This window comes from Dunckerocampus dactyliophorus, chromosome 14 (genome assembly GCF_027744805.1).
Source record: "Dunckerocampus dactyliophorus isolate RoL2022-P2 chromosome 14, RoL_Ddac_1.1, whole genome shotgun sequence".
Classification (NCBI taxonomy): Eukaryota; Metazoa; Chordata; class Actinopteri; order Syngnathiformes; family Syngnathidae; genus Dunckerocampus; species Dunckerocampus dactyliophorus.
This window is the reverse complement of record NC_072832.1, coordinates 16013506-16036602: the sequence shown is the minus strand read 5'-3', so window position 1 is coordinate 16036602 and position 23097 is coordinate 16013506. Positions and strand designations below refer to the sequence as shown.

The window sequence follows — 23097 nt, the reverse complement described above, 5'->3', positions numbered from 1 at the left end:
GTATCTTCTATGTTGCCATATTTTCACAAATATATTTGTGTTGTTCATATGTTACATTGTTGATATTGTTATATGTATTCTACATTATATTTATGTCATATATAAACTCTGGATACTGTATCAGACAGTACAGTAGGAGCTACAACAGGGCTGTCCAAACTGTTTGCACCAAAGGCCACATACTGAAAAATAAAAGGATGCAAGAGCCACGTTAATATTTTGTGAAGCAACACATGTAGATATGCTAAGATGGTATATGTATTTAAAGAAAAAAATCCATCTCAGCTTGTTGATTTAGGTGAAAAATTAGTATGAACTTCCACCTTTGCTCCTTTTTTCCCATTTTTCTGGACATTTTTCAAGTATGTCAACTTTCTTCTGAAATAATCTTCATAAATTTTATTTTTGTAATATCATCATTATTGCCATAATTATTTTTTCCTTTATTCCCTAATTATGATGTCTTCCTCAACCTAATTTTCCAAAAATTGCAACTTTATTTTGGTTTGTTTGTTTCTCATAATATTATGATTTCTAAGAAATAAGGTATTTTTTCTTTTAATATTTTGACTGTGCTTGTAAAATGACATTGTTTTCAGTTAGAATATTATGAATTTCTCATTGTAAAATTGTGACTTTTTTTAGGTGGGATACGTTTTTTCTTGATATTTTGACTTTATTATTAAAATTAGCTGTTTTTTCCGTGTTTGCTGTTGTTGTTGGTTTTTTAATTTTCCAAATACAGGGTGGCCCAAAACAATGTTTGTCTGTCATGCCAAGTATTTGAGAAGACTTCGAAGATCAGAAGTTTTATTTTCAGCAAGACGGGGCACCCCCACACTACCATCTCGATGTTAGATCCTTCCTTGACGAGATCTTGCCAAACAGGTGGATTGGACGCAGGGCATTCGTTGAATATCCTCCACGTTCACCAGACCTCACACCACTAGACTTTTTTTAATACCTAAAAGACAAAGTCTACGCTGTGAGATCTGCAACTGTTGCTGAATTGAGAGCATCCATTAAATGTCAATGCACACAAATACCAAGGGAATTGTTTCATGATGTGTGCGATTCCATTGCTTTGCGTTGTCTGCGGTGTCTGGACCAGAACGGACGTCAGTTTGAGAACATCCATCCATCCATTTTATATGCCTCTTGTCCTCACTAGGGTCGCGGGGTATACTGGAGCCTATCCCAGCTGACTTCGGGTGAGTGGTGGGGTACATCCTGGACTGGTTGCAAGGGCACATACAGACAAACAACCATTCACGCTCACATTCATACCTATGGACAATTTAGAGTAGTTTGAGAACATGTGATGACAAAACAATAAAATGTTTGTAAATTATAATAAACACCTAGTTTACAATTATTCAGTGTGTATACGTTTTTTGGGACACCCTGTAGTTTAACTTTCTTCTTGTAAATGTTTTTCATGTAATTATGACTTTATTCCCATAATATTGAAACCTTATTGAAACTTTTCCCGCAACCTAATTTTTCTAAAATTACAACTTGATTAGTTGTTTTGTTTCTCATAATATGACGACATTTTAAAAAATGTATTTTTCTAACTTTATGCTACTAAAATGACATATTTTCTCATCATATATTTCATACACACACAATATTTTACGCCTATAATTGTAATAGTCCACCTGGAATGATTTGTCTTATTTGATCTGTAAAAGTGTCATACAATCTGCTGCAGTACATGGGCTTGTGTCCCTTTTTCAGGGGCACTTTATAAATCAGACCACCTCAAACAATGAAATTGAATTTTACCATTTTTTTTTTTACCGAATAAGACAATAAATTAAGGATGTGTGTCATACGCGGTGGTGTGAAAAAGTGTTTGCCCCCCTTCCTAATTTCTTATTTTTTGCATGTTTGTCACACTTAAATGTTTCAGATCATCAAACAAATTGAAATATTAGTCAATGACAACACAACTGAACACAAGGGAGAACATTAAGGGAGAAAAAAATCCAAACCTACACGGTCCTGCGTGAAAAACTGATTGCCCCCTGTTAAAACATAACTTAACTGAGATTATTTGAGATCTATCAGTCTGGAAAAGGTTATAAAGCCAATTCTAAAGCTATGGGACTCCAGCGAACCACAGTGAGAGCCATTATCCACAAACGGTGAAAACATGGAACAGTGGTGAACCTTCCCAGGTGTGGCCAGCCAACCAAAATTACCCCAAGAGTCCAGCGACGACTCAACCAAGAGGTCACAAAAGACCCCACAACAACATCCAAAGAACTACAGGGCTGTTTTGCCTGGGTTAAGATCTGTGTACATGATTCCACCATAAGAAAGACACTGGGCAAAAACGGTCTACATGGCAGAGTTCCAAGACGAAAACCACTGCTGAACAAAAAGAACATTAAGGCTCGTCTCAATTTTGCCAGAAAACATCTTGATGATCCCCAAGACCTTTGGGAAAATACTCTGTGGTTTGACAAGACAAATGTTTAACTTTTTGGAAGGTGTGTGTCCCATTACATCTGGAGTAAATGTAACAGCACATTTCAGAAAAAGCACATCATACCAACAGTAAAATATGGTGGTGGTAGTGTGATGGTCTGGGGCTGTTTTGCTGCTTCAGGACCTGGAAGACTTGCTGTGATAAATAGAACCATGAATTCTGCTGTCTACCAAAAAGTCCTGAAGGAGAATGTCAGACCATCTGTTGGTGACCTCCAGCTGACACAAACTTGGGTTCTGCAGCAGGACAATGATCCAAAACACACCAGCAAGTCCACCTCTGAATGGCTGAAGAAAAACAAAATGAAGACTTTGGAGTGGCCTTGTCAAAGTCATGATCTGAATCCTATTGAGATGTTGTGGCATGACCTCAAAAAGGCGGTTCATGCTGGAAAACCCTTCAATGTGGCTGAATTACTGTAGCCATTACTGTATATTATATTATTGTTGAGACACGGCGAAGAGGTACAATTAAACCAGATCTGCTTCTTCTTTCGTCTTCTCGGATGTGTACATAATGTAACTCTGTTAAGCATGATTGAAACAAATAAACCATTACCCTTACCATTAGCATTAAATAAGCAATTAAAGGCATAATGGTGTCAACTACAATCCAATTCCTATAATGTGTTTCAGTCCTTTATTCAAAGGCAATTAAACACCTGCAAATTGAGTACACTCTCCAAATGAGAAATGGCACAATTAAATACAAATGCAATTCAATGTCATCACTGGAGCATGTTAGACTTATGTTGTATCGTTTCTTTTTAGGGAGACACTGTTGTTCTTTGAATCGAACTGGAACTAGTTACACCAACAAGTTTTAAGTAATCCCTGCAGTAATCTCATTACATATAATCCCTTCCCCTACAAAACCATCAGCACAGGAGGGGGGGATTAGTCATAAACAACATGTAATTGAAATGTCTTGTCATCTCAAATGATATGCTCCAGATCTACTTTTTTTTTAAAATTAGACAATAAACTTTAATTGACCTTCTTTGTTGAACTTCCAACCATGATACTTAGTCTGAATAAGTCACTTAATGTAGAAAAACACCCTCACTCACACCACAATCCTTTTCTTCTCATAACTAGCTTTAACAGTTTTATTCACAGAAGCACTGCTGGGGCCTGCTAACTGAGCAATGACCGCTCAGATGTCTAAAAGACGTGCAGCCATGAGGCTCACAGCAGCCATCATTGTTTCCGTGCAACACAGTGAATAGTAATTAAATATGCCACTTATGCTTCACTGATTCACTTCCCTCACAATTTTTGAAGCTGCAGCTGAATACATTTTTCTGTGCAGAAGGGCCGTATTGTATCCACTATGGCCTCATTTCCAGGGCAGAGGGGCTTGGGGTGGGGGAGGGCAAGACAGAGGGAGGGGGGGTGAGCACCCCACGAGGACATTGTGCTTAACATCACTAAATACCACCAACGCCACATTGTCCTTGCCATCCCTCAATTAGTCAGCCTCCAAGTGCAGCAATTTTGCACAAGGAGTTTTTTTGACTGCTGCAAATTTACTCCCATAGCAACACCCATGAACAAACCTTCTCAGTCTCTATGTTTTCATTTTATTTAACATTTTTTTTACAAAGGTTTTTCTGTTGTGGTGGACATAAACGCAGCCTGATCTAACAGTGTTGGACAACGGACAGCACAAGACACTCTTTGCCCTGCCCTCAGGCCTCTTCAGCTTGGGGATCGCCGTGTGGAGGAACGCCTCTTTGGTGGCAGAGACAGGGAGAATTAGGCAAAGATGCGGGTTCTCTTTCCCTGCGTAGGGGCTTATCTTGGGCTAAGCTGAGGGACTAATAGCAAAGCCTGCTTCCACTCCAGCCGGTCTAAGGGCACAGAAAGCCATCTGTCCATTCTGTGGACAACGGACAACAAAGGAAGTAAACATTGAACACGGAGGTTATTCTATCAGGAGCTACTAGATATCAAGAGGAGTGAAGGGTTTGCATATCAGGTCAGTATATATTTCCAATCTTTCTTTCTGCACTAGGCCTCTATACTGAGACATAGTTACAAGGGGCAGGGTGTTGACTGCCCACTTTGGACTGCCAACACTGTCAAGACTGTAATGTAACATTTTGCGACTGAGCATCTTGACTTCCATCAAAGTTACTTTTTGATAGCGATAACAAAGACTGGATTCTACCAAAACCTTAGACCTCATGCAATATACTATCACACCCCATTACTGTATGCATAACTGTTACAGGACACTAGGACATTGTCTGAATATTATATTTGCGATAAGAAAGCACTGGAAAAAACATGTCTTCTTCCTCTATATAATTCCCTTGTAAAATAACCTAATAATAACTACACATTTTAGATTGAGTATGCTGTGAATGCAAAATATAAGACAATACAGTACATGTAGATCCTTCTCCTCCCGATAGGATGAATAGTCTTTTTAATTGTGTTTATTATGATATGTATTATATATGGTATGCTCTGTGGCCGCCATTGTGCCACACTGTTTTGTTCGGAAGTCTTGAGTAGGAGCTGACATGCTAGAGGTGACAGAAATAGGTCAAAAGGGTCTTAGCATTAACTAAACAAATCCTGGCCTATAGGATTAGTACGAGATGTTGCTGTTTATTTGATGTAGACACTGTAAAATTATAATGATACACAGAGGAGAAAGTAACTGCCACAATATTATTGACTGGGTTAGCTGTCGCTCAGTCTAACGTGATCAACACAGGAACATGAATAGAACAATATTACAGCTAACAGCAAACCCGCCTCTCTTTCTTGTTTTCTTTTAGGTTTGGAATGGCGGCAGGGAGTTCTTCAGTCATTGGTTTATGTAAGTATACAAACAAATCTGTGGACGGGTCAACAGTCATGTATTACAAATGTAATTGTACAAACAAAATCCCGCGGTAGGATCAAATTCAACTGGATTAACAAGGAACAGCTCACAGGCATGTACAAATAGTAGGGTGACCACGTTTTAAATACCAAAAACCAGGACACTCTGCCCGGAAATGAGGTAGTCAAATGATACTCGAAGTTTACTCAAAGAAGCCTTGTAATTACAGTACATTTAAAGTATGCAGAAAGAAAATTGTTATACAGTAATGCTTTGCCGCTTCGCGCTTGGAATTTTGTGGCTTCACTTTATCACAATTTTAAAAACTATAGTAATTAGTAAATAAACCTGTACGGCCTATTATTAGTAAAAAAATATGCATATTTAAAGCTTTCAGAAGACACATTCAAAGACGCTGTGATGATATGTAGTATGCTACACTGGTCACTAGGTGTCAGTAATGTTACTGTAATGTTTGGTGAGACACACAAGCACCAGACTTGATTGCAGGAACAACAGGCTTTTATTTCAGGTAATTTTTATTTCCCACAACAGGCATAATAATCCCTAACACGAGCTATTGTTACGGCTGTAACCCGTGCCAAGCTAAAACTCAACTCTGAACCCGCACCGTCACTTCCTACAGTATCTGCCCTGCACCCGCACCCTTAGCACCAGAACACCAGCAACAGCAACACACATGAGCAGACACATGAGTCTCATTTATGTCTTAAATCTCTTATTTTCAGTTATTATGCCTACTAATACGGGTAATATGAGTGTAAAGGGCTCAAATCATGTTAAAAATCGTATTTAAAAGGTTGTAAACAGGTTTTCTACGTTCCATTTAGAAATACTGAATCCTACTTTGCGGAAATTCACTTATCACGGTTGGGTCTGGAATCAATTAACCGAGATAGACAAGGAATTACTGTACTACTAAATACTGTCTATTACCAAATGCACAAATTCCAAAGGAAAAATGTTCAAAATGATTCCAGAAACAGAACAACACTGGAACCTGAGGTCAAATGCAAGATGCAAAATTGCAATTGAATTTTCAACAGTATTTTCAGCATAAAACATCCCCATTAAGAGACTTCAACTCGGCAAGCATCAAAGGATTAATTCTGTGCATGTTTTTTTTTGCTTTTTCTTTGGCTTTTTGCTGCTTTTTGGCAAAATTAATTCAAAAGCCACCCACACGGCAGCCTCTCGAGGATTATGTCACATACAGCAGAGTGCCCTAACGCCTGTCAATTTAATGCCACAGTGAACACCAGGATATTTTCATCACTTTCTAAAAAACAAGACAGGATGGGAAAACAGGACATGTCCAGGGAAAACAGGACATTTGGACACCCTAACCAATAGCTTGTTGCCATGCTCTCTCCCCTTTTCCTAAGGACTCAGGAAGTAAATCTACCATACATTTGCTTAAGCCAGCAGGGTGTAGGTGAGGCTTCACGCAACAGCAAACCCGGTCCAAAAATGCTAAAGTTGCCAATAGGAATGAGGGAGTTTTGCCAGACCGGCGCTACCAAGGATTTTCATTCTTGTACCATCAGCAAGACTGTCATTCACATTTGAACCATGGGGATGTATGCTCTCTCCAAGAACTAAATAAATAAAGTGATTCAACTTTCTTAGTCTCAAAAATAATATAATCTCATCTGTCAAACAAAAGGGAAACTCTCAAGACTAAATGTCTTCTTCTCTGTGTTATGAGAAAGAAGCCTCTCTTCCTACATGGACTGCCTCCACACATTCTTCATTTGTTCTGCAAAGACAACAAAGATTGGATTCACTGTGTCTACCCGGCTGAAATTGTGTGTCAGTACATTGGAGACCATCACACACATCACTTGATTCTCGACTTTTCACAGTGGCATCCTTTGTGTCTTATCATGTCCAAGGGAGTCACACATCTTCTGTTAAGCCGGAACCAAAGACCTGGTCCCATGTGAAGATTGCACCTCGTGACAGGCTTATCTCCTCCACACTCACAACCACAGGATCAGTCCCCTGATAGATTCACTCTGTATCGTCTCTACTGATAGAAATCTGTTGTATTTCTTCTGCAGATTGATACAATGATGATGCAGACGTATATTACATTCTTAAGCACTATTTGTCTAAAGACCTTTTTTCCTGGATGTCACAGTGGCAAACAGGAAATTATGTATTACTGATATCCTGCAGGCAGCGGGCAGTGGACTGCAATAAGTGGGCAGTTAGCAGATGAAAGAATAACAAACAAAAATAACTTGAAAGAAACCCCACTTTTATTCTTCTCTTTCTAAATATCTCTCTTTTCGATCGCTCATTTTATAGCTAATGCCACTGAAGTGCCTGAGGTATATATCCTGTCTTAAATATTTTATTTTATTTGCAGAGTATTTACATAAAAGTCGCAGGAACACAGAGTATGTCTGAGAGGGAAGAAATGGCCTCAGACGGGAGCCTGAATGTTACACTGACGCTACGCCTGCTGATGCATGGAAAGGTAATCGACCGATGCAGAATAGCTGAATTAATTAACTATTATATCGGTCCATGTTTTTGTAACACCTGTTTTGTTTGTAGCTTGTTACTGCTGTTAAAATGATTTGTTTCATTACAGGAAGTCGGCAGTATAATTGGAAAGGTACATATCAAAATTGTAAAATGTATCATCAAACACTGAGTCACTAGCATGTTTTTTTTTCTTGTAAGATGAAAGTCACTGTAAAATTAATTCTTGAATTCATTTGAATTTCTATTTGCTTCCAGAAAGGAGAAACAGTCAAGAAAATGAGAGAGGAGGTAAGCAGTACAGCGGATCCTCGCACATTCACGATTCTGCATTCACGACCCCACAAATTTGTGCATTTTTTTTTTAAAGATGCATTTTTTTCATAGTAAACACATCTCGTTCACCATAAATTGGTAATAATTTATAAATACGTGATAATGTGGTCTAAAAATGTACTGTATATAAAAGGGGTGTCCAAAGTGTGGCCCGTGGCTGTTTTTTTTTATTGGCGAATAAAGACAAAATATTAGGAAAATAAAGTCAAAATATTAAGAGAAAATATAATAGAAGACTAAAATGTGTAATAAAAAAAAAGTCATAATATTCTGAAAAACAAACAAAACAAAGAACAAAGCTGCAATTGTAGGAAAATTAGGTTATAATATTACAGTAATAAATACAATAATAATATTATATATATTAATTATATTATTATATTAATATATCATTATATAATATATTAATAATACTCTATTATTAATATATTATTATATAATATTATGAGAGACATAATAAGAGAAAAAATGAATGGAAACAATGTTCAAATATTATATATTATAATATTATATAAAAAAATAAATATAAAATAAATATAAATAAAAATTTTAAAACAAGCAAAAAATTGTAACATAAGGAGATAAAGTTCATTCATACTATTAATTTGTACTAATTTCACCAAGCTGAGATGCAGGCTATTTTTTTTTTAAATATGAAAAACATCTCTGCGTATCTACATGGGTTGGTTTAAGAAGTGTAAAAGTGGCCCACGCAACGTATGAGTATGCAGCTCTCTGGAGAAAAAGTTTAGATACCCCTGGCATTGACGTACAACTGTTAGAAAGCTCACAATTTTTACTTGTTTATGTCTTTATGCTTCACTGATCATGTTTTCTTTGTCAAGCGTTGATATTTCGTACTTTGTTCAGCAGTCCTGGAACGCACCATAGCAAAGACGCAAACGTTTGTAGCTTTGACAGTCAATCCGACTCAAAACTTGCAGTGAGGTGAACACATGATGACACATTATCCTGAGTCGTCACTGGAATTAAAACAGGGAGGCAGTATGTATTATCAATCATACAATGTGTTTGATGGCTGTGTGAGGGCAGCACTGTGGCCTAGTGGTTAGCATGATGGCCACGCAGTCAGGAGATCTGGGTTTGAATTTCCATTTGAGCATCTCTGCCTGGAGTTTGCATGTTCTCCAAGTGTTCTCCAGGTACTCTGGTTTCCTACCATATGCATGTTAGGTTAATTGGCGCCTCTAAATTGTCCATAGGTGTGAATGATTGTTTTTGTATATACTGTATGTGCCCTGCGATTGGCTGGCAATCAGTCCAGTGTGTATCCTGCCTCTCAAAGCCTGGGATAGGCTCCAGCATACCCCTGTGACCCCCAGTAAGGACAAGCGGCATAGAAGATGGATGGATGTGTGAGGCATACGTATTTAAGACTTTAACCTGTTTGAAGTTAACACTGGCAATTGAAGAGAGAAGGAGCTTTTATTGAAAAAAAATCACTTTTATGGCAAATGTCGATCAGAAATCGGAGGAATGTTAACGGTTGACGCCAAGCTAGCAGGAAAGTTTGACGGTATGAGGGAATGAAACGTGCGTCAAAAATGTTTATAGACATTTTTATGGGTGTATCAATTACTTGCTTACTCAATTGCCAAGAAAATAACGTCAGCAAAAAATCTACTGTGATCCTTCAGTGTAACTCGGCATGTTTTTGCAAGTGTGGAGCAACATTTACAGCAATACATTTGGATATGTCTTTCTCAGAGTGGCGCTCGTATCAACATATCGGAAGGATCATCTCCCGAGAGGATAGTTACCATCACAGGACCAACAGAGGGTATCTTCAGAGCTTTCTCCATGATTGCACAAAAGTTTGAAGAGGTCAATATTGCTGACATCCTTACATTTTTGTCCTCCAGTTTGTGCTCATATTAATGATATTTTTGGGATTCTGGCTCAGGATATCACGGCAGCAATGACAAACAGCACTGTGACAAGCAAGCCACCTGTGACACTCCGCCTGGTTTTCCCAGGGAGCCAGTGTGGCTCACTGATTGGAAAAGGAGGCTCCAAGATCAAAGAGATCCGAGAGGTAGGAGGCCTTGCCTTTCTGCAGTTTCTATTAGGAAGTTGTTTTTCTGCATGCAAATGAGAACAGACAACCTCCTACCTGATGTTCTGGCATCAAGTGTCCTCCCATATCAAACACTTCAGTCAAGCCTCCATGTTTTTTCCCTTCCATACATTTTGTGGGATTGCTTCGGCAGCTACACATGAGAATCCGAAATGACTAAGCTTGTACAGAGGCTGAATACTCATTCTGACTAGGAGATTATTTATATGCACCGCTTCAAATATTGGTGCCCACATTTCTATTTGACTTGCAGCTGGTCTTTGCATGTCCAAATCTGATCAGGGTAAACCTGCGGGTGCTTGAAACTGCATTTCAACTTTGGATGATGGAGTGTACTTTCTGGCAATAAATAGCCCTTTTGCGCTGTTGTCTGAATATGTTAAGACCACAGGGGCGCAGGTTCAGGTGGCAGGAGACATGCTGCCGGACTCTACAGAGAGGGCTGTCACAATCTCTGGCACTCCACAGGCCATCACTCAGTGTGTAAGACACATCTGCTCCATCATGCTTGAGGTAAGCACCGTCAGACAGCTCTTCATGAGCAACCATTTTGTTTCGGCACACATTTGTTTTAAACGGGAAGAGGTTACTCAGTAGCAAAGTCAGTCTTGTTGCGCTAAAGGTATTATACAGTAGCGAGCGAATGGTGAAAATCCACAAGTAATTGAGACGCCCATAAAAATTGGCAAATACCTCGCTCCCCCTGCCCCTCCAAGCCCTCCTTGTAGGTTGATGTTGACGTTCTCCCCAAATTTTGGATCAACATTTCCAAGAGTGACTGTTGTAATTATTGGATCAGATTCCGTTTCAGAACCCTGCCCTTCTCTGTAACGCATGTTAAAGTATAAACCGCGAATGAATGACAATGTGAGAGGACTGATGAACAGATGGAATCGGAGTCATGGTGTCAAGTTACTGTGTATGACATGTTCTCCAAGCCTGCAAAGATCTTTACAAGGATATTTTAGTCTATGTACTGCATATTTTGGAATTGTTAGTCGTAGGTAACATGGGCGTCAAACGTTCCGATAATTCTGTCTATACAGTTCAGTGCTTTGGCGTCATGTCAATGACTTTGGTTGAGTTTTTTTGTTTCACTAAGGGCATAGAAGTCCAGAGGCTAATTAACTATTTAATATTGATCTCATCTCTGAATTCACAAAACTGTGACTAATTACAACAACCTTAGCTGGATTATTCAAACTGATTTGATGTACTAATGTATTGATTTGCTAAGGTTTGATAGTCCTGTTTGCTTGTTTATGTCACACAATAAATTCCATTTTCTGAGTGAGGGAGGTGGGAAAATGAGTGTGTCTCTCTTCCATGCCCGCCGGCAAGGGCAGTATTACTCTCATGCATGAAAAATGAAAAGGCTTGTAAATTAAGAGTTTATTTCATCTATGGCATGCAAGGTCCATGTAACCTTCTCAATCGATGAAGCACCTATTAAAAGATTCAGCGAGGGATCAAAGTGATGTAAAATGCATTAGTCCTGGTAAGGGTTCTGTGTATAAATTTTTCTTTGTTTTTTGTTTTTCATTTCTAGTCTCCTCCAAAAGGAGCAACTATTCCCTACCGTCCAAAGGCCATTCCTGCTGGAGCCCATGCAGTATTAGCACAACAGCACTCTGCACAAGTAAGTAGTCATTCCATGTCACTTTAGCTTCTTTGCAAAAATAGAAAACAAAAAGAGGGGTCTTTTATCTCCAAAAACAAGTCCAAGTTAGTTAGGAGTATTTTAACCACTAGAGGGACATGTCTGTACTGCAGCTGCGTCAACACCTTTAAACCTGCTTTACGCTCCGTTTGTGCATATTATGTGTAATCTACGCCAGCTGGCTCCTCCCCCTCCAAACCCACCGACAGAGTTTGACCTGTTTAACTTCACATCAGCTTCGCGGACTGTAGGGCTGTGGTTGTTTAGCTTTCTTTAGTACATCATTTTTGTTTTTTCCTTTCCACGAAAGCACCAAAAGGTCTGCCAAAGCAAAAGAAAGAATGACGCAAATTGAGGAGTGATTCAGCAGAAAAAAATGCAATATGTAAATAAGCAGTTCAGTAACGTGCTGTGAGGTTCACGGCTGGTGAGGCACTGAACCTCTTGGAGTTTTTAAAAAAATGTTAATACAGGTTGCTCATTAAGACGATAACAGTCACCATTGTACTACACCGGATGCTAAATATCTAGTCAAAAAGTGTTTTTTTGGTGGATAATTCCAAGTCAGGCATGAGCCCCAATTAAAAACTATAAAAGAATCAAGACGACGGATGACGGTGAAGCATAATTCTGGTTTTAGTTGTGTCATAATGTAAGCATTAAGATGAGGTCATCTTGTGATTCAAACACAGGTATTTAGTATGAGAGAAATATGTATGCTATCCACTTACACGACTAAGACTGTGTCCACACAAATATGGATTTTTTTTAAATGCTGATTTTTCTATGCATTTTGGCCTTTCGCCCACGCGCAGGCATGGGGTTTGGCCTTAAAAACAGAGCGGTTGGAAATCTCTGGACAACTCCAGCATCAGCATATGTGTATGGATGACTGAAACAGTTTTTGGCTTGATGACATATTTATAATTTAAGGTTTGCAAAGGCAAACATTACATTTCTGGTTTTAAACATACTGAGAGGACTTTAAGTTTAAGCTTCAATTGATTTGCTGCCACGACGCTCCAGCCAGCGACGGCAGTTTTGGACAAGACCCGATCAGACCTCTAGCTGATAGAACAACTTTGACAAGCAAGTCGTTATTTTGCAAGAATGCCGTGCACATTTTGGAAATGGCTTCATCGACGCTACTGATGGGTTAAAATTGCCTTACAGTCCGTGGCTGCAGTGCCGCCATTAATTTGGCATGAGTTTTAGTGTGGACAGTTTTTGAAAATCCGTGTTTGTGTGGCAATGTGACAATAACGTGACTCAATCTGATGTTTTCCATGAGCTGGCTTGGCCACTGTCCTGGCACACTATGCTCTGATTTATCAGACATCTGTTATTGAATTTCTGGTCAAAATTGGTTAAAAACAGCATATGACATTTAGACGAAATTCCATCAAGCCAGCACCCATTAGAGCTATTGAGCTCTGGGGAAAAAAGCAAGGGAATGGATTTGTTTCATCAAGCACTCAATGCTGTTTACTCTCTCTGCACAGAGATGAATTTACATGTCAAGTGACACATATTCACATCTCTTCTCTTATATCATCCAGGCCTTTGCACTTCCTGGGCCGTACGCTTTTGCGCATCAAGATGTAAGTGTTTTCATTTTAATGACAGAGACCACTCCTTTTCAACCAACTCTGCCCACTCCCACCCAAGTCCCAACTATACCCTCTCTCAACCCCTTTCAGCAACAATGAAACTTTAACAAACCTGATCTGTCGACATTACTAACACTAACACAACGTAGCAGCCTGCTCTGATTGAAATCAAAGTTTAAGAGTAGTCCCTTAATGAGCAAGTTGTAGATTGGTAGCAGAGATGTGACTGTATTTTCAGATGACTTCCATGAGAATCCAGCATGCTTTCTGAAGGAAATGAATCTCTTCACACTGACACCATCTGTGATGTTTGTGAACTTCAGATTGTCTCTGTATTGTAGCTGACAACTCCTCTGAAATAATCCAGTTTGATTGGTTAGCTCTAACTTCCTTCCTACCCTGCAGTTGACCAAGCTTCACCAGTTGGCTATGCAGCATATCCCCCTCCCTTCCCTTGGGCAGAGCAACCCTACCTTCCCTGGTACGTACCCACGGCTCCCAGGGGAAGACCATCAATCCCTCTGTCATCACTCCTCTTCCAATCACAACATCAAACAGCCCCTGTCACTTTAGAGAGGATCACGGATGTCTCCATTTTTTCAGAGGTCATCCACTCTTACAGGTCAACCATAAGTGGTCACATCTTATCAATCGCAACTGGAGATCCAAAACAAAATGTAAAAGCCCCAAACATGTTTCCTAATCTTAAAAGTTTGCTTTTACAACACAAATAGTGTGTGAATTGCATGTGCACTATATGGACAAAAGTATTGACCAATAGGATGAACGCACAGAAAAGGGGAAAAATAAGGAAAACTTTTGGAGTGAGTCTGTGGGATTTTTTTTTCATTCATATTTGTGAAATCAGAGCTCACTGATCTGAGAGAGGACCTGTGATCGACCACTCAAGTTCTGCCACACCGAACTCTCCCAAGCACGCCTTTACAGATCTTGCTTTGTGCACTAGTGAAGGGAAATTTGAGCCGGTTCTTATGACCCAGCTCACTAAAAAATGCTCTTTCAGCTCCAATATGGCTCCTCAGATTAATTTATTACTAAAATAATACCGTAATCCCTCATTTATCGCAGTTTATTGGTTCTTGACTCAACTGTGATAAGTGAATTAGGATTCCTTATTTATAATCAAATATTTTAGTTCAAGCATAGAATATCTGTTTACGACCATCTAAATACGGTTTTTAACATTATTAGAGTCATCTAAACAGGAAACAACACCCCTACCCCCCACAGTAATCCCTTGTTTATCGTTTAATTGGGGCCAGACCCGACTGAATTGAAGTAGGATTCAATATTAATAAAATGAATATTTTTGTAGTTACACATATAAAACATGTTTATGACTTTCTAAATATTTCTAATTTTGTTTACCATTATTAGAGGCCTGTAGACACGAAATAGCACCCCCTACATTTACACTCATATTACTCAATATAGTAGATATAATCAGAAAAAATAAGACATTTAATACCTAAATAAGACTTGTGCTCGTGTATGTTTTAATAAAAGTGATGTCAGGGATTCAGAATTGAGCTTTAGCTGGAGTATGATGATGAACTGATGATTACTATTATTATTATTTTGTTATTATTGTGCCTGTTAGATAAATAATTATAAAATATTAAAAGCCTGTCGTTGGCAAGCAAGTCTGGTGCACACTACAGTTTTTGTATTTTATTTAAACTGTATTTGTATTTTATGTTAGGAACTACGTCAAGCCCGTGGTTGGAACCCAAAGCAGAGATGACAAAAGTATGGTGAAGAAAAAGGTTTAATACAAAAGGCGCTCTTCAACGGATAGGAAAAAACATACAAAGGAGAAAAACAAAGTACAACAAAAGAATCGGGTGAAGCCTCACAAAGTACAAACAAAAAGAGCTGCTAGAAAAAGCCAAGCAGTGAAAAATACGGTACTCACCAAAGACTACGGAGAGTAAGTGGTTAGTGGTGGGTTAGTGCGGTGTGTTGAGTGCAAAGCCGGGCTTGCCTGTTCAGCGAAGGTAGCGCTCTTTTAAAGCAACTATATCACCATAGTAACTTAGGCTAAACTCATAACCTGGTCCCGATTAGTTTATGTCCACACTTTCAGCTTAAAATCGGCTATGAAAGCGCCGCTGTTTCACTGGGTAACTCATTCGGAGACGGTGTCACCATTTATTGAAAACCCGTGGACGCGGGAGCAAGAACAATTCAGGCAGCACTACGGCGGGAGTGGCCACTTTCAGATCACACTGATTAGCTAGCATTCCCTGATGAAATTCTCAGTTAGAGATATAGATTTTCAGCCAAGAGAATACGTTACATTTGCTCGCTTTTTCAGCCGTGCATCAGGAATAAAATGCAATGAGAAAGACTAACTCGGCCAATGTTTGCCGTCGTATTTGTCACAGCAGTCCTTGCATGAGTACTGAGCCTGTATATTACAATACATGCTGGAGAATCAGCACTCTCAGGCCTCAAGCAACAAAAAGGTCGCCGCAAAACACGTCAACACTACCACCTAGTGGCCACAACGAGGTACAGCATTTTATCATTTAGAGCCGTATAATATGACATCCATCCATCCATTTTCTATGCAGCTTATACTATTAGGGTCGCGGGGTACAATATGACAATATGGACATATTTAAAAGATGAAAAAAAACTTGAATGTGTTAAAGTTGTGCAATGTTGAGTGTTGATGAATTAAAAGCCTAGTAGGGTATAGTTAGTATAATAATCAATATTAACTTATGTTAACATTATGTTAGCATTATTCTGCCAGCAGTCCTCCTTCGCTCTGTTGGCAATGATCGTGTTGCTTTTGGCAGTAATGATCTTTATTAACTCCTCATAACGCTCCGTAATAATTACTTGCTCAACTGGCTGGGATAGCTTCATTTTTGCATGGAAGTAGAATAATGAGCACAAAGCGAGAACCGGACTTGACAAAGTAAGTTGATAACCGCCGTTGCAGTACCGTTTAACTTTGTTTGGGGAACTTAGGTTTTGTTGCGCTGCATCTTGAGCACAACGCCCGGTTTTGTTGAGCCACTTTTTCAGAATACCGCCTAAAAGTCCAGAGAGCTACAAGTATGCACGGTTGCACAACACAAGAAGATGGTTGGGCAGGGAGAGAGAGTAGATAATGCAACAATCTGGCAGCATGTGAGTGTCCAACAAACACATGTATGATGTAAGATTGTATGTACACAATGTCCATCCATCTATCTTCTACGCCGCTTATCTTCACTAGGGTCGCGGGTATGCTGGAGCCTATCCCAGCTGACTTCGGGCGGGGTACACCCTGCACTGGTCGTCAGCCAATCGCAGTGCACACATAGACAAACATTCACATTCATACCGATGGACACTTAAGAGTTACCAATTAACCGTATACAATGTGTAAACCTTCATTTACAGTGTCCGGCACAATGCACAGATATTTAAAAGCCCACCCATTTCATTAAGGGAAGCAAAGGTCAAACCAGCTAAGCTTAGAAAATATGATGACAGTTCTATGGAGTTAGTTTTTTATTGACAATAATGACAGAAGGCCAAAATGAGGATTATACGGGGGTCCTTAGAAAATGTCCTCTCCTGCAGGGAGACCCCTACACTAGGCACAGTCCCGCTGTAACAAAAAAGTGCTTTCTCTCCCCAGTGTTCTCACAAAGTTGAAAGTAGTAAGATGAAGTTTAACACTCGAAATAGGGAAGGTATCCAAAATGGCATGCTGGGAGAAGAAAAATTTGAAATGTTACACAGTGAAAGTAACAACTTTGCTTTCCCGTACCACCATCTTGAGCTAGACTTAACATATATTGACCAACATTGGATTGCCGTGTTTAATAAACAAAAGACCATGACTGCACCCTGGATAGTGTCTGTATGCAAGCCTTAGGTGGAAAAACTAGGGGAAACTGTGAGGTCTCGCCATACCTTTTGATATACGAGGAAGCTAAATTAGACATATGTCATTACTTTTGTCCATGCATTGCAAACAAGTCCTTTGAAAAGGAAATGTGAAAATGACAGTAATATTTACAATGTTGTAAATATTTAACCATGTTTCACTATTTCTCAAATGCTCCGAAAGAACAAATCCATTTGCCTGATTTCACTCTGTAAAAACAAGTCCCAATCTCGTGATCCCCACTCCTCCCATCCAGTGACATCTCCCTTCAAAATCTAACACTATCTTGGCCCACACCATCCCTGACATCATCAAACCACATTGCCATGCAGTTTTCTTTTTCACAACTAACTGAAGAGCTCACCACCACATACAGAGGGCTGATGTGAAAGAAGTCATAATGACATTAGAGCATTAGACCTGTAGCGGTGTCAGATGCAGTACGTGCCTAGAATGTGTGTTTAAATATGGATGTATTATACAGTACATGTGTGGACCTAGAAAGATTTTTTTTTTGCCATTTTCATGTTCTCAAAAGTGATAAAGTAGTAAAAGTAGGTCAACTTGTTATATCACAAAAGTGGAAGCCATTAGTGCCATGCGGTTGTTAGCGTTCTTTGTCCTACTTTACAGGATTGGATGCTTCTGCCCCCACAAGTTCACAGGAGCTGGCAATACCTAATGATGTAAGTGTCTCATTATTTGTGTTGTGGCAGTACTAAAAAAAAATCTCGTAATTTGGATGCTGTGTACTTCATTAACACTGTCTAGGTGGTCAGCTTTGATAAGGAATGTTTAGACAAAAGTCATTTACAGCAATAAATGCATCATCTGTCTCTTTCATTAATGTTGTTATTATACAAGTGTAGTGCAAATACTTTGGACTGCCACAAATAGACTTGGCGCTACCTGTTCGCCCTTGCTCATAAACATATTACAGCGGGACTGAGAGAATAAGATGATGTAGCAGGAGGGATCAGCAAGGCCCCTCTAGATAAGGGGTGCCCATTACGTCTATCGCGCGCTTGCGGTCGATCACGAAGGTAGTGTGAGTGGATCCCATGTGTCACCCACACCATAAACATCACTTTGTAGATGTCATATGACATCAGTCAGCTGACATTAAAGCTTGGTTCATGCTTGACGCATCCGCAAGGTCAGCGTCACTTTTGCAACCACGCCCCTCCGTGCGGTGTCTGTGCGGCCCAAATTTTCCGCACCGTGCACCTAGGAAATGTTCTAACTATGCGGGGTGCTTGCTGCCGTAAAATAGATTGACGGACGGGGTAGATTACACATACCTAACATGTGACTCCCGAAAAATAGGCCGACCGGATGTAGACACGTTCTGCACATGCACAGAACCCAGTTGAACCAATTGTGTTCTGGGTACGTATTGCGCAGTGACAACCCCTCCACCCCCAAAAACGTTATTAAGATAGATAGAAATTTGAGAAATAACATAAACATCAATCTTTTTTTTCTTATATCATATCCATGGTGCAAGTGGACAATTAATAAGCCCTATTTTTTTTATATCTTATATGTTTTATAGTAAGAGGTAGATCATTTTGACTTGTAACTTGCATGCTGAAAAAGTGTGTGCACCCTTGATATACATGTAGAATGTACATAAATACTCACATTATAAATTGACTACTGTAAATGTCTATATTCTCTGCGTTATCGTAGGAGGCAGATCTTTTGCATGTGATCATTTTAAAAGTAACTCACAGGCTGAAAAAGTGTGAGTACCACTGCTCTAGATAGTGTTTTTCAAAAAAGCGTCTAGGGACAAATCTAGTGAAGAGACTTTTGGAGACTAAAACAGAGAGGCTCGCAAAAGGGTTAGCACCAATCAAAGTCAAAGCTTGTTCTCCAAACCAAAGGCATAGAGAAAGGATCCACTCCTTCACCTATTACGACTCCAATGAATAGGTAACAAGTCAGGGGGCTATTAATGAGCCCAGACATGCATGCCACCTCTCCCCAGCAGCAAGTCCAATGTAGAGCAAAGTCCAACCCCTCTTCAGGTGTTCTGTGTTCTGTAGCCCAAACACAATTTCTTCAGAATCTCATTACATCCTACGCAAGATCAGGCTCCTTTCCTGCCAGAGAGGTGGATGTTCAATGTCCCAATCAGCCCAGCTGGGTGAGCCTGTACATTTCATTCGCTGTAGTACATTTTTGTTTCAGCAAAGCAGTGAGCAGTACACTTTTTACATGTTTTAAATAATATAGTAAACCCTCGCCAATTTGCGCTTTGAATTTTGCTTCGTCACTCTATCATGCTTTTTCAAAAATATAGGAATTAATAAATCATGCTGCTCATTATCAGTACATATTTGAGTACATTTTGTGCATTTTTAAATTAAGCATTTTCAAGCATAAAAATGGCTAAATGAACTAACATACAAATACAAGGCATTTGAAGACATTGTGATGATATATGTAAACTACCCTGGTCATTAGGTGTCAGTCATGTTGCTGTACAAGCACCAGACATGATCGCTGGAACAACAGGTTTTATTGCAGGCTTAAATTATCCCACAGCAGGCACAATAATCCCTAACTGCCGTAACCCAGGCCAAGCTAAAACTCAACTCTGAACCCCCAACGTCACTTCCTGTTTGACCCCCACTCAGCTCCTCCAGCACCGGAACACATTTACAGCAACACACACGAGTACAAGTATTATTTATGTCTTAAATGGCTTATTTTCTGTTATTATGTCTACTATATTGGGTAATGCGAGTGTAGAGGTGATTATAGGGGTGTTATTTCATGTCTAGAGGGCTCTAATGATGTTAAAAAACGTATTTAGAAGGTTGTAAACAGGTTTTCTATGCTCTATACACGTGTGTACACTGTACAGGTGGTCCTCGATTTCCGATGTTCCATGATACGCCATTTAGTGGTTACAAACGCGCTCCCATTAAGTAAAAATGTAATCTCGGTCTGTGAACACAAGACTCGCTCAAGATCTCGTTACGGCGTGCAGGCGGATGAATACAATGTGTGCCTGTGCAGCTGCACTGAGGAAGGATAACATTGTTAGCTTTCTGCACTTCATTATCCCAAGCGGTAGTGTGCTAAAGAAAAGGAACGCCATCATCACGAAAGTGAAAATGAACATCATAAAAAGCTCACAGATGAGAAACGCTCACCGATATTGGACACTCTTGTTCTCAAACGCTTCACTGTTGTGACCATCATAAATGTTAAGATTATTGAATGCTAGTAGCTTTATGCTATTATTATGAATGTTAGAGGGGTTATGAAATCCGTGCGCTGTTATAAGGAGATCTGGGAGGAGAAGAGGAGGTTATCCTTTCAGACTAACCTGGGACAATATTTTAAAAAGGTAGAAAGGCCTAGTAGGACAACCACAGATATAAAAGTACGGACGTTTTATTCTTTTTACTCGTGTTTCATTTATTCTTGTACTTAATCTTTTTATTACCGTGTTTCATATGTCCTTCAGGTGTCCTCTGTACAGTGTGAGTGATTTCGGAGGTAATTTAGGTATAATTTATGCATAATTTCCCACTTCACAATCACAGTGTAGGAACAGAACTCGTTCGTAATCTGAGGGTCACCAGTATGTTGTGTGAATATGCTGCCGCTGTGACACTGTGCTGCTTTTTGTTTTGTTTTCTTGCTTCTCTGTGATGTTATTCCTGAAAAGGAGAGACTGTTCAGCCATTTACATGCTGTTACTCTCCCTCCCTTGTAGTTTATTGGCTGCATAATTGGAAGACAAGGCACGAAGATCAATGAAATCCGCCAGGTCTCGGGAGCCCACATCAAAATTGCTAGTGCCACTGATGGCTCAGCCATGCGCCAAGTCACAATCACAGGCTCGCCGGCCAGCATTAGCGTGGCCCAGTACCTCATCAGCGCCAGGTAAGAAATGATGCAAATCCAGCATGTCCAGCAGGCCTTCATAGTGCACTCTGACATGACAGTCAACCAAGCGTTTGTGTGAGGGCAGAATAAATGTGGTCAAGGTGAGGTTGGATTTGTTCCATCTCGCTGCCTCCAGCCTCTTGACTGCATCAACATTCTGATTGTCTCTGCTTTTTAACACATTCCTGCTCTGACTCATGTTTTCTCCTCTCTCTCCCCCTCCCGTCTCCTTTGTCTCACCCACTTTCTCCCCCCGTCATGTTCCATTGTCTTTTCTTAACCTCACGTCTCAACATCCCCGTCAACGTTTCGCCATGCAGCTTAGAGATGGCTAAATACACCATGCAGGCTGCGTCTTCTGCGACCCCAGTTGACCTGAACATGAGCTACTCACAGTCTGCTCCCACCGCCTCCAATGCTGCTACCTCTATAGCCGTCCTGGCAGCCACCACCCCAGCCCCCACCAACATTAATGTCCACTCTCCCTCCACCTTACCGACCATTCAAAACCCACACTACGCTGTCCCTGTTTCCAGTCTGCTTGGCATGAAAACACTCCCTGTACTAGCTGTCCACCCAGCAGCTGCTACAAGCCTAACACAAGGTTTAGCCCCTTATACTGCAAAAATACCCACTTCTGGTGTCAAAAAGTCTGAGCGGCAGAAGTTCGCTCCATATTGAGTCAGTCTAATTGGATAACATTGCACTAATGGATGACAAACTATTGGTATTTGGTACTTGCTTACACATGTCTGCAAGCTTTACCAGTGTAGCACCTCCTTTCCATAAATCAGCAGAGTGGAGGTATCATTATTAAAGTAGGCGGCAGAGTTGGGTATTAACTCAGTATTGCATAATATGCAATGTGCTAACTCAGGCTTGTATTTGAACCCAAGAAAAACCTACTTTTCTAATGGTTTCATGTCAAACAGCTTTATGTGAAGAGTTACTCCAGGAGATTTGTTTTCTAATATGCAAATGTTTACATAGTTTTCTATCTTTATACCTAGATCCATTTTTGATAGAGAATTCCATTTTTGTAGGCAGCAGGCTGATAAATGATCGGTCGTGTACAATTGTAGTGGGGTGTGTTTAGTACAATTAATAAGGATTGCTCCATTTTTATGTATATTTCCCCCTATTCCTTCACTATAGGCTTTCATCAGGGCTAACAGGCTTGGGTGTTCTGTAGTAGCACTGCACTGTTGCAGTTCTGATGGGATTATCCTAAAGCCACATGGATTCTAGTGGAATTCACTCTGCACTGTAATCCTGTAGAGCAGGACTGGTCTAAACAACTCATTTATTGTTTCTGCTTGGTTATTGTTCACTTTCCACACAAATTGTTAACGATTCCTGTCACAAACTGACACAGCACAGTTACTGTAATACATGTGTGTGCTTGGTGATGCCTACCCTGATACATTGCAAATTTGTAATGTTTGATGTTTATGCAATGGCTTTGAAATAAATGTGTCATTTTATTAATAAAAGGGGCTGTTTTTATTAGAGAAATAAGTCTTGCTTTACTGTGATTTACATAAAGGACTCTGTGTTGTGTTTCGCTATGATGTTGTGTAGTGTTTCCCCAGGATACGAGGACATGGTGGCTGGTGCAATCAATAAAACAAAAGAAGGCTCATATGGAGTGGCACAACACATAAAAACGCAACGTGGCAAAATATCAAAGAAAGGCTAGGAGGCATAGCTAGGTCTTACATA

The 23097-nt window shown here is 39.8% G+C and overlaps 1 protein-coding gene across 1 annotated transcript; it reads left to right on the top strand.

Moving 5' to 3' along the window:
• The first annotated feature begins 3963 nt into the window (after nt 1–3963).
• Nucleotides 3964–22896, top strand: zgc:110045 (uncharacterized protein LOC664755 homolog). The gene is made up of 14 exons (XM_054799172.1): nt 3964–4477; nt 5289–5329; nt 7731–7841; nt 7959–7982; nt 8108–8140; nt 9914–10030; nt 10110–10241; nt 10668–10796; nt 11833–11922; nt 13503–13544; nt 13959–14034; nt 18100–18152; nt 21203–21372; nt 21696–22896. The coding sequence occupies exons 3-14, from the start codon at nt 7764–7766 to the stop codon at nt 22054–22056; spliced, it is 1305 nt and encodes a 434-aa protein (XP_054655147.1). The 5' UTR covers nt 3964–4477; nt 5289–5329; nt 7731–7763; the 3' UTR covers nt 22057–22896.
• Nucleotides 22897–23097: the final 201 nt, after the last annotated feature.